The 12,893-nt window shown below is 34.1% G+C and overlaps 1 protein-coding gene across 33 annotated transcripts in view; it reads right to left on the reverse strand.

Moving 5' to 3' along the window:
• The window catches only part of LOC144580163 (uncharacterized), a 341,993-nt gene that overhangs the window by 243,408 nt on the left and 85,692 nt on the right, over positions 1 to 12,893 (reverse strand). For all 33 annotated transcript variants that reach the window (XR_013529236.1, XR_013529231.1, XR_013529228.1 and 30 more), the window contains one exon: positions 3,403 to 3,484. Coding sequence is in view for 1 of the 33 variants with exons in the window: in XM_078355340.1 (XP_078211466.1) it covers positions 3,403 to 3,484 (82 nt within the window). In the remaining 32 variants the exon portion in view is untranslated. The remainder of the gene's footprint in view (positions 1 to 3,402; positions 3,485 to 12,893) is intronic.

The raw sequence follows: 12,893 nt of genomic DNA on the forward strand, positions 1-12,893 counted from the left end.
TCCTACTCTTGGACAATTTTCTGAAGTCTAATCCCTGGTGACCCTTTGGTGAAACCGAATGTAGAGGCAGGTATGCACAAGCTGTCTTTGCTGACACATTTATAAATCAGTGCCTGAAGTAGAAAAGGAAAAACTTTGCTGCAATTTCAGGGTGTTGCCTAGCTAATCTAAGAATGCCTAAAACCTATGTTGTGAATGCTTTCACCTCTCTCAGTAACAAAAAAGGAATGAAGTGCTGTTTTGTTGCTGATTATTTTCTAATATCCTTCTATCAAAGTTCTGGTGAACACTGATTGGAGAACACAATTTGGCCTTTTTGTCTAAGTGGTGATGATACAAGATCTCAAATCCTGTTCTTGGAAGGTAGCCATTGTTTGGCTAAATTAATAGGAAGACTTCCAAAGTTGTGAGAAGCGCATTAGGGCCTATGTACAAAGAGAGACTCTGTATAACTAACACACACACACACACACACACACACACACGACCTTTTAATGCACAGAGACTACTTCCAGTAGTAAATAGTGTCCTAAAATTTGAACATTTGTTCAGCCTGTAAAGTACTTCAATTTCTTTTGAAAGAACAAGAAGGGTTAGGGTTGAAGGAAATTTTCTTAGCTTAAAGAAAAGAACCAGAGCTTTCTACCCTTATATTTATTTTTCTCTTCCTTTAACCCATATAATTCCATAAAGTATCTGGGATGATATTTTTGCTTATCTATTTTATATTTACTTGCTTCTAAAATAGTTTAAAGATAGCTGAAGTTTGAAGTCAGTTAATTAGCCTATATTTCTAACATTTCTGAACATTTTATAAATTTGGTCTAAAGATTGTTTAAATTTTGCTCTTCCTCTTATTAGAAAGGCTTTACTTGATTGTTAAGAGATAAAACCCATTTTATATTCTTCATTTACTAAGCATCTAGTGTTTTTCACAAATTAAATGTCTATTGCTATTACTAGTGATACACATGCTACCAAGTTCAGTAAGGGAGACTTTGGAAAGCATGTTGCTAGGAATTTGCTGAGTAGGTGCCAGATATTGCCTTTTTGGCTCTTTCTTACATTAAAAAAAAATGCATTTCTCTTTCACTCTGCTCTTCCATAAGATTTCTTTGTACTTGCTCTCTATATTCATTTAATGTTACTTATTTTTTTGCTACAATTCTAAATTTATATGGCATTTAAATTTGCTTGTTGATTTTATACTTGTCTCAAATGGATAAAATATGATCTAACAAACTCTTCTGATTTATAGAAGAAATGTAACAAAATATTTTTAAAAGATTAAGAAATTAAACTATATAATGGTTTCCACCTTCATTGGCATCTCGGAAATAAACAATATTTTATTTTATTAATACACTATTTTTCTTAACAAGCTACAAAATACCTCTTTAGTCATCCTCAATAAACATATAAATCTTTCATCAAGCTTTCCCCTTCCTGAATTATACAGATGAAAATACTGCTCCATAAATCCTACTTACTGAAGTATAATAATAGTGAAATCAATGTCTCAGAAAATATGCAGCTATCCAATGTCTGTTTAATAACTGCTGAACAACAAAACCTATAGGGAAATATTTTTCCTATTCTCCACAGGATGTGCGGAATCAAAGTATTTTCATTAAAACTAATATGCAATGACAGAAAGCAGAGAAAAGGAGAATGCTTCTTGTTTATTTTACTTATTTCTGTCCCATATCATATATTGATAAAGCAATTTTAAGAGATGTATGCATGATATAATACAATGAAATTGACTTTTCTTTTTCATACCCACATGCACATTTTTACATCTGCAGCAATATGCTTTTTGAATAGCTACCTGCAGTTAATTTCAAGTTCTCATTGATCTTTGGTGGCCTAGACAAGTTAAGCTGATAATAAAACAGCCAACCTGAATTATCAGCATACCAAATAGAATATGAAAACTTAGTTATGAACATTCATCTCTGATAACGTGTAGTGGCAGACACCAACTTTAAAAATATATTTCATGTTTTTCAAGCCAGAACAGATTGCAATGTCAAAAAAATATTTGTTTCTGTTCTTTTGTGAATTTGAGTTGCACAAATATTTATTTAAAATAGTAGCAATCAAAGAAGCCCAGAAAAAGAACTCTAACAATGCCCCATATTTAAGCGTATCAAATAAAAAGTATTTAGAAGATTGAAAATAAAATTCGTCAAATATGAAATTACGTATATACTAAAAAAAACATTTTTTTTTCATCTCACCACATAGAGCAGATGTGTAGAGAGAAAATGTTCTTATGTATAATTCAATGTGAATCCAAGGTAGCAGTAAATTCTACAGAGAATTTTTGAAAGAGATTTAGGCAGGGAAGCAGATGGATCACACTGGGTCATGTTAGACAGGATAAATATTAGAGCTCCTCTTCTGCCACAGAAAATAGAAAAACCATAGAGCTACATTGCTGATACTTTTTGAAAATCGGCAGCTACCTTTAGGCAGTAAAGACAAAGTCTTTCACTTTTTTTAAAGGGTTTGAAATGGGCTTTTTTGTCAAGAAATGTTCTCTGTGATCATTCTAAAAAAATACTAACCAAAGTCAATCTCAGACCTCAGTCCCATATCTTTCCTAGCAGAGGACTTGTTTATAGAGCCCTTATTGACAAACAGTAAAATGCCAATTTATAACTCTCTATGGTTAAATGGAAATAAAAATAAGAAAAGCTACTTCATGGGAAAAAGCAATTTTAAAGTGAAAGATTGTCCAAGTGAAAAAGAAAAAAACCCTAAGTTGTGGCAAGTCAGCAACATGCTAGAAATTAGAAGGGAAAAAGTAATTTAAACAAAGAATAGTAGGATACTCTTCACTGTTTCAAAGTTAGAATGTCAGACAGGAGTTCAAGTGTGTTCCACTTAAACTGTTTCCACTCCTCTCTTACATATATTACATACTGCCTTGTGAGGCTTGGCAGGGTCTATTTCTGTCAGTATCTTATCTTGCCTTTTGTATGGTCATCTTTCTGAGCATGAGCTGGAACCAGATTTTGTAACCAGCTTTCCAGAGCTGACTGTGAACGTCTCTCCTAAACTTGGCATTCGGTAAATATCAAGTTGGTAGCTTAAAATCAACCATAGTCATAGTATTTATAGAAAAGAAAACCATAAAAACTTCATATAAGGCCCTTTCTCCCCCCAGAAAGCCAACGGTTAAACATTTACATCACTATGCATTCTCTACTTTTGATAGCCAAGTATAATGCTTAATAAAGATTCAGTAAATATTCTGAAATAAAAACATTGATGTTTGGAACCACATATTTTCATAACAATTTAGAGCATAAATAAATTATGCCTTCTAATTTATTAAAAAAAATTTTAAAACTGTCTTGAAAATAACATGGAAAATAGTATGCTGGAACTTACAGGTTTGTGGTTAATGATCCAGCTAGGCCAGCAGTAACAACCTTCCTGAGAGGTTTCTGTTTCCCCCTCACCTCTATGGGCACTGAGAAAAAATGAAGTAAAATAGTGCAACTTAGAGAATTTACAAATTATACAGGATTCTATGAATGCAGAGTTTATAATAGTGTCATTACTATAAAAAGTTGCCAACACATGGGAAGCAGACAGAAAGGATAAAGGTATATCAATGAGGAACAGAAGCTAAATTCTTTGTATTTACGTTCTAATTGCTACAGAAGGAACAATGTACAAAAATATATCTAACCAATATATGTTTAAAAATACTAAAATACAGATCAAAAATGAAAAAAATCTGACAGAACCTTGGTGTTTGTGTGAATTGACAGAGGAGTAGAAGATGAATTTTCATGTAGGAAGTAACTGAGTAATACAAGTAAAATAAACTATGCTCTAAACACTCAAAATTTCACATTGACAACCCTTGGTCTCAATACTTCTTTCGACCTAAAGAAAAATAACATAAAAGTAGCTACAGGTATTAAATTATCTTGATCCTGACAAATAATAACACGAAGAAGACTGCAGGATTATTTGCCTAAGTAGTTAGGAAAGTGTTAAAAGAAAATACATAGTATTTTAGGTCAGGTGAGGTGGCTCATGCCTGTAATCCCAGCACTATGGGAGGCTGATTCAGGCAGATCATTTGAGATCAGGAGTTCAGGACCGGCCTGACGAACATGGTGAAACTCCGTGTCTACTAAAAATACAAAATATTGGCCAGGCATGGTGGTATGCACACCAGCTACTCCAACCCCAGCTACTTGGAAGGCTGAGTCAGGAGAATGGCTTGAACCTGGGAGGTAGAGGTTGCAGTGAGATGAGACTGCACCACTCCACTCCAGCCTGGGCGACAGGGTGAGACTCCAAAACAAATATATATATATATATATAGATAGATAGATAGATATAGATATACAGACAGATATAGATATACATGTATGTATGTATTTATATACATGGACATACACATATATATTTTTAAAGTCTTTTTGTGGGCAAAGATAAACATGTGGTACATTTTTAACAAAATTTGTTCAAAGAAAGAACTTTAAACATTTTTCTCATATATTTTAAATGAACTATTAGAATAGAGTGAATGTTATACATTTAAGAGATTTGTATAAGGATTACAAATTTAACTGTGCGCATGCTTTTGATACAGTATTGGAACAATACATGCTGCTTAAGACACGACTTTGTAGATGAACGTAGGTTGGAAATTTTCTTCATGATCCTCTTGACCTAGATTTTTAACTTTATGCTTTGGCTTGTGTCTTAATCTATCATTCACAACTAGATCTGGGCCCGCCACACAGCACCCAACAAATATTTGTTAAATAAATATTGAATTACTTAGTTAACTAAACTCTCCATTACATATTATGTGTGCATAATCACTTTAATAATTACACTTCAAGTGTGTCCTGTTACCTTGACCTCTTTTAAAGTCAAACTATTCTATCTTCCACAGACCTCAAGTTATCCCTGAGGCACTTTGTTTGTTACTGTTTAATTTTTTTGATGTCACCATATTAGTTTTTTTCAATTATCAGGTGGGTTTCAAAATAAAACACTTGCTCCAAGATCATATTTTTGCCCCATCATGGCTCAAATACGAAGACACATTATTTTCATATTTTTGCTGCTTACAGGCTGGTTCTAATTTTTGTTATCTCTTGCTTGGGTTATTGCAGTCATCTCCTAAAATGTTTGCCAACTTCTACCTGACATACTCCACTGGAGTCTATTTTCAATACAGCAATCAGCATGATACTTTAAAAACGGAAATCAAAATATGTTCCTTGTTTGAGGTGAACTTTTCAAGAGTTCACATCTCATTCGGTGTCAAAACCGAAACTTTTACACTGCCCAAAAGACCTACACCGTTTGTCCTTACTGCCTCTCTGATCTGCTCTGTTTATCCTTCTCCTGGACTCCCTTTGGCCCAGTCACACTAGCTCTCTTTGCTGGTTCTTTTTTTTGAGACAGAATCTCACTTTGCCGCCAGGCTGGAGTGCAGTGGTACAATCTTGGAACACTGCAACCTCCTACTCCCTGGTTCAAGCGATTCTTCCGCCTCAGCCTCCAGAGTAGCTGGGATTACAGACATGCGCCACCATGCCCAGCTAATTTTTTGTAGTTTTAGTAGAGACGGAGTTTCACCATGTTGGTTAGGATGGTCTCAAACTCCTGATCCCGTGATCTGCCTGCTTCAGCCTCCCAGAGTTCCAGGATTACCCGTTTGCTGGTTCTTAAAAACTATAGGCACATTCTCTCCTTAGAGATTTTAAGCCAGCTGGAATTTACCTCTGCCAAGAATGTTCTTCCCCAAAGATGTCTACTTTAACAACTCCCTTACTTCCTACAAGTCTTGTCTTAAAATATTATTACCTTCTTAGGAAGGCCTTCTCTGACATCTGCACTTAAAATTGTCAATTGCCGCCTCCCCTTCCCCAGCAAGACCCACCTTGCTTCTGTTTTATTTTACTAATTGTAAACATTGCTTTAGACTTCCTAGCATTTACTCCTCCTTATTCTAATTCTCATATAAAAGAATATAAAGTATGTAAGAGAAAATGTCTATTCACAGTCATGTCCCCGGAATATACTAAGCGCCGAATAGATATTTCATAAATAGATGAATGAATGAATATTAATAACATTAGGGATATAAATTAGAAATTCAGAACTTCAAAATTAACATCTTAATTCTGGTCGTCAAAGGACCTGATTTCTAATCAAAGTTCCAACAATACCTGACTTTAGCAACTGCTAAGAGCAAACTGTCTTCAAAGGGTCCATTTATTTGGAAAATTAGTGTTAATTCTGAGTATCTTCCTGTGATAATCAAAATGCTGCAGAAGTTCAGGAATCCTATAGATATGTGGGGTATCAGTTTTTAAACTCCTTGGAATCTTTTCCCCCTTTTTCTACTGTCAAAATTTGTTGGTTAATTAGTGTTTCATTTAAATGAAAGCTCTTTCACGAAAAGGAATCCTTTTACATCATGATTTCCACATTGTACATGTGGATATTTAGTATTATTATATAGTTTGAATTACATAAACACTGTACTAGCCGCACCTTTAATTATTAGGCATTCGGTCTTTAAATATTTGGCACTAGCATTTTGCAACTGACTTAATAATAACAGGCTCTTAAAAATATTTTTTATTGAACATGAAGAGACTCAATTTGTTATTTGATCAAATTTAAATATCTTACTCGTTTACCAACTTTCTTTTGTTTAGAGCACAATTCAGAAACATATGTGATATAGAATAAAGGAATAAAAATGACAAATATTAAGTAAATGTTCAATGTGTAATTCTAGAATTCTGTATTGAAGCAACTTGGGAAAAAACATATCAAAAGACAATTTTTCAAAGGTCATTTTCGATTTGGAGAGATGGTTTTAAGATACAAATCAAAGAATATGTTCACTGAAATTTACATGAAAGTTGTACCTTTAAAAGAAACATGAAAGACAATGCACTCCAAAGGAAAGAAATGAAAGTGTCTCCTTCCATTTCTTGAACCTTCATGGCACTTATTTTTAAAAAAGATAAAATAGTTAATATGATTTTACATTTCACAGTTGTAATTAGAAGTTATAAGACACCGAAAAATATAACTCATAGGACCTACTTTTAAATTATATTCAACGTATTTCCACCTTCATTTATAAGAAAAATAAAAAATACCCACAACTAACCATATACTACTAATATTAAGCATCATTTGTTGAATGATGCAAAGTGTTAGCTCTTATTTAAATGCGAGTACAGGCATTCCTCATTTTATTGTGCTTCCTTTCGTTGCACTTTAAAGATTGTGTGTGTGTGTGTGTGTGTGTGTGTATTTTTTACAGATTAAAGATTTGTGGCAATCCCGTGCAGAACAGTTCATCACTGCCAATTTTTCCCCAAGAGTGTGTGCTCATTTTGTCTCTGTGTTACATTTTGGGAATTCTTACACTATTTCAAACTTTATTATTATTATTACATCTATTATAGTGATCTGTAATCAGTGATCTTTGATACTATTTTGTTGATGCAAATGTAATTGCAGTTTTTGTTATTACTTTTAATGGCAAAGCCGCAATTACATTTGCACCAACCTAATACTATTGTAATTGTTTCAGGGTGCCAAGACCATGCAAATATGAAATGGGAATTTTAATCAACAAATGTGCGTGTTCTGATTGCTCCACTGACTAGCCACTGTCCAGTCTCTCTCCCTCTCCTCTGGTGGCCCAGTTTTCTGAGACACAGTAATATTGAATTTAGGCCAGTTAATAATTCTACAATGGCCTCTAAGCGTTTAAGTGAAAGGAAGAGTCAAATTTCTCTTACTTTAAATCAAACGCTAGAAATACTAAAGCTTAGTGAGGAAAGCATGTTGAAATCTGAGACAGGCCAAAAGCTAGGCATCTTAAAATAGCCAAGATGTGAATGCAGAGAAAAAATTTTGAAGAAAATGAAAAATGCTACCCCAGTCAACACACGAATGATAAGAAGGTAAAACAGCCTTATTACTGATAAGAAAAACGTTTTAATGATCTGAATAGAAGATAAAAGCAGTCACAACATTCTGTAAGTCAAAGCTTAATCCAGAGCAAGACCCTAACGGTCTTCAATTCTGTGAAGGCTCAAAGAGATGAGGAGGCTTCGGAAGAAGAGTTTGGTGCTTGCAGACGTTAGTTCACAAGGTCTAAGGAAAGAAGTTATCTCTATAACACAGAAGTACAAGATGAAGCAGCAACTGCTGATGTGGAAGCTGCAGCAAGTTACCTAGATGATGTAAGATCATTGATGAAGGTGACTACGCTAAACAGCAGATTTTCAGTGTAGACGAGTCAGCCTTAGATTGATGCCAACTAGGACTTTCATAGCTAGAGAGGAGAAATCAATGCTTGCTTTTAAAACTTCAAAGGACAGGCTATCTCTATTCTTAGGAGGTAATGCAGCTGGTGACTTTAAGTTGAAAACAATGCTCCTTTCCCGTTCTAAAAAGCCTCGGGCTCTTTAGAATGATACTAACTCTACTCTCTATGCTGTATAGATGGGACAGCAAATCCTGTAGGACAGCACATCTATTGACAGCATGGCTTAGTGAATAGTTTAAGCCCACTCTTGAGACCTACCACTGAGGAAAAAATATTTCTTTCAAAATATTACTGCTCACTGACAATGCACTTAGTCACCTGAGGGCTCTGATGGAGATGTACAAGTGGATTAACATTGTTTGTATGCCTGCTTACACAACTTCCATTCTGCAGCCCATGGATAAAGGAGTAATTTTGACTTTCAAGTCTTATTATTTAAGAAATATATTTCAGAAGGCTATGGCTAACACATATTTATTCCTTGGATGGATCTGGGTAAAGTAAATTGAAAACCTCCTGGAAAGGGTTCACCATTCTAGATGCTATTAAGAACAATAGTGATTTATGAGAAGGGATCAAAATATCAACATTAACAGGAATTTGGAAGACATTAATTCCATCCCCATGGATGACTTTGAAGGGTTCAAGGCTTCAGTGGAAGAAATCACTGCAGAGGTGATGGAAATAGCAAGAGGACTAGAATTAAAAGTGGAGCCTGAAGATGTGACTGAATTGCTGCAATCTTATGACAAAACTTTAACAAATGAGAAATCACTTTTTATGGCTGTGAAAAGAAAGAGAGTTCTTGAAATGAGATCTACTCCTGGCAAAGATGGTGTAAACATTCTTTAAATGACAACCAAAGTTTTATTATATCACATAAACTTAGTTCATAAAGCAGCAGTAGGATTTGAAAGAGTTGGCTCTAATTTTGATTATGTTCTAATGTGGATAAAATTCTATCAAACAGCAGTGCATGTTAAAGAGAACTTTTTGTGAAAGAAATATAATCAATGAAGCAAAGTTTATTGTTGTCTTATTTGAAGACATTGCCACAGTTACCCCAACCTTTAGCAACCACCAGCATGATCAGTCAGCATCCAGTAACATCAATGCAAGACTCCCAACCAGCAAAAGGATTGTGACTTGCTAATGGCTCAGATGATTGTTAGCATTTTTGGCAATAAAATAATTTCAAATTAAGGTAAGTGCTTTTTAAAGACATTTTCTTCATGTTATTTCTCATCAACTCAATTGCATATCCAGCCAACCCATAACCCTTTTAAATCATTATTATTGAACCAATAGTGAAGGCACTTTTTTTATCTCCTGAATTTTCAAATAATTCAAGTAGAATCATTAGAAAAGAAAAGTGTGAAGTACTATGCCATGAATTAATGCGCATTTCAGGCACAACTGAAATAAATGTAGTATGCTAGGCATGAGACGTGTCTTCTATATTTACCTATATCTTTATCATCAGTTTATAAATCCATAATATATAAATAGATGGTAAATATAATATAGATGTAAATATATATATACCTTGAATATTATGTTCCATTAGACTTCTGAATGGTGACTATCTCAGGAGAGGAGAAAGATGAGTCATAATATTCATGTTGTTGAATTTCACAAACATGTTAGTTTTTCTCATTCACTGAATAAGAATGGGAGCTTTATAATAACTCTTAGGGCTGGAAAGTTCGGGCCTCCTCAACTATGCTGCTAGTAGGGATTTATTTCAAAGCTTGGATGTCTACCATTAAGCTTAAAAAATGCAGGCAGGAGGAGCTCTATGTGAGAAGCAGCAATGAGTTTTATCTGTAATATCACAAAAACACAACTAAAAATTATATATTTCTAAATACTCATGAAAATGAGAGAGGACATTACTCAGAGGCAGCTTATCTTCACAAAAAATCTGAAAAAAAACACTATTAAATGTATCTAATTACTTTATACATCCATTCTTAAAAAGATTTTGGCAAAAAAAGCAACATTTATAATTCACCTATCCTTTCAAATATATACCCTAAAGAAGTTTATAAAATTGTGTCACATATAGCAAACAGAAAGGTTTGAAAAAGGAGGGGCTTGGGATTTTGGAAGACATATGGAGGGAAAAGGATAGATGCAAAGAAACAGTCACTCAATGAGAAGAAACGTGATGAATGAAGTAGGATCAGTAAATTTAGCTCACTCAGAAAAAAGAACTCAAATTAGTTTTCTTAAAAGTCCAAAAATTTACCACCAGCACCTAAGTAGGAAAAGCGGAAACCACAGTCTGGTAAGTTAGATTTTATTCAAATAAAAAATTTGAGCTCCATGAAATACACTGTTAAGAAAAAGAAAAGACAAGCCACAGATTGATAGAAAATATCTGCAAAACATTTACTTGACAAAAGACTTTATCTAACATATACAAAGACCTTTTAAAACTAGCTGGGATACAAAGTATCCAATTAAAAATGGGCAAAAGATCATAGAGAGACCTCAGTAAAGAAGATATACAGATAGAAAATAAGCATAGGAAAAGATAATCAACATCATATACCGCTAAGAAAATGCAAATCAAAACACTGTATATTAGAGAGGAAATATCTGGAGCACAACCAAAACTTATGGAAGAATATATGCCCTTATTGCATCCTGTTAAGAAAGAGTGGGTAGAATCTTACGATTTTAGTTAATGATCGGCAGCCTAATGGAATGAGACATCCTGCAGTTGCCCTCTACATAATAGGACATAAGAGCACATAATGATATAGATTTCTGAATTATGTGCTTAAATAAAAATTATTTTCAGGAAAAACAATAGTCTTGGTTTCCCCATTTGCCTAATGAATAAAACTTCAAAGATATTGCTAAATATGAACACCTTCAGAGATTGCCATGTTTTATCTTACAGTTATGCATTACCTTTGCTTTAAACTATGTCTAGGGAACAAACTGAAACATTTATTATGTTCATTTTTTATTTTATAGTCTTCAAGACAGAAAATAAGCTGTCTCTGAAGAGGCGCAAGTAGGAGGCTCCCAGGCATTTCTTATAACTTGTAATACCACACTGCCTGAAATGATAGTGATATATTCTTTACGTAACTTTACAAACTTGCAGGCTTTGTTATTAAAGAGTATGAAAGAATTGAGTAACTCAGACTTGTGATGGGATGATGTTTCCCTGGATAATGCGAAAGCAATCGTTTTGTAATGTGTAATTAATTTCTTTGTAGCAGAATCAGAAGATTGTTCTTTTATTCTGAATTAGTCTGAAATTTTACTCCAGCTGGAATAATTTTTTTTTATTTAAGCAAAAGAAAAGAACAAGACAATGTGATTAATCCAGAAATTTTTTACACCCAAGATTTTCTAACTTTTGTTTCCTTTCTTTGAGGACTTTTTGTTAGCTTGTCTTTGAGATGACAAAGGTTATCCCAAATATCCTGCACATAATGAAATAAAGCAACATATTCTACATATAAAATACATGTAAAAGAGTAACTCATTGATGTATATGCAAAACATCTATCTGTCATCTGTTTTGTTATACAAGAACACTGAGACTGGGTAATTTATAAATAAATTTATAAAATAAAAGTCTATTTGGCTCATGGCTCTGGAGTCTAGGAAGTCCAAGAGCATGACACCAGGATCTGGTTAGGGGCCTTGTGTTGCATTATCCCACGGCAAAAGAGAGAAAGGCAAGAGAGTGTGACAGCAAGAGTGAGTTGAACCTGTTTTTGTAACAACCCACTCTTGTGATAATGAACTTACTCCCATAGTAATAACATTAATCCGTTCATGAGAGCAGAACCCTCACGACTTAATCACCTCTGATTAGGCCCTACCTCCAAACACTGGGTATTAAGTATTCAACACATGAACTTAGGGTACACATTCACACAAAGCAGTACCCAGATGAGGCATAAGGTAAACAAGGCACAGAATATCTTCATTCAGTCTGTTATGGCTTGACTGCCATTTCGTTTGATTGTATTTAATCATCTATTATTTGCTCAGTGCTGGCAACTTTTAAGCACCTACCTCTCCTGTGTCTGGCATGAAGGCGTCTAAATATACCTCAGGATACTGAAATCTCTTTTGGACCGTTCATTTCCATAGCAAAATAACCAGGTGCCTACTGTCATTGTTTCTTTAACTTTTTCAAATCACTAACTGAAAAAGCTTTTATTTAACACAACTCTGTGACATTCACCATTCTAGACAGTTGGGATAGATTTGTGAACAAATATTCCTATCTCTATGAGCCTACACACTACTGAGAAACAGCAGATAATAAGCAACACTTTAATCATTAAGTAAACTATATGTGTTAGAGGTAAAAAAAAATGCTATTAAGGTAAAGAAAAAATTAGAGCAACTTACGTAGAAAACATTAATGAGACAGTTTACAGAGAAAGAGTGATCACAAATCATGATTTGGACCCAAACTGGAAAGAAGTGAAGAAGTTTGTCATATTATTTGAAGGAAAAGGAATAGCCAGTTCAAATCAGAAAGTATGCCTGCTGAGCTTGAGGA

The sequence above is a fragment of the Callithrix jacchus genome, chromosome 18 (assembly GCF_049354715.1).
Source record: "Callithrix jacchus isolate 240 chromosome 18, calJac240_pri, whole genome shotgun sequence".
In the NCBI taxonomy this organism is placed as follows: domain Eukaryota; kingdom Metazoa; phylum Chordata; class Mammalia; order Primates; family Cebidae; genus Callithrix; species Callithrix jacchus.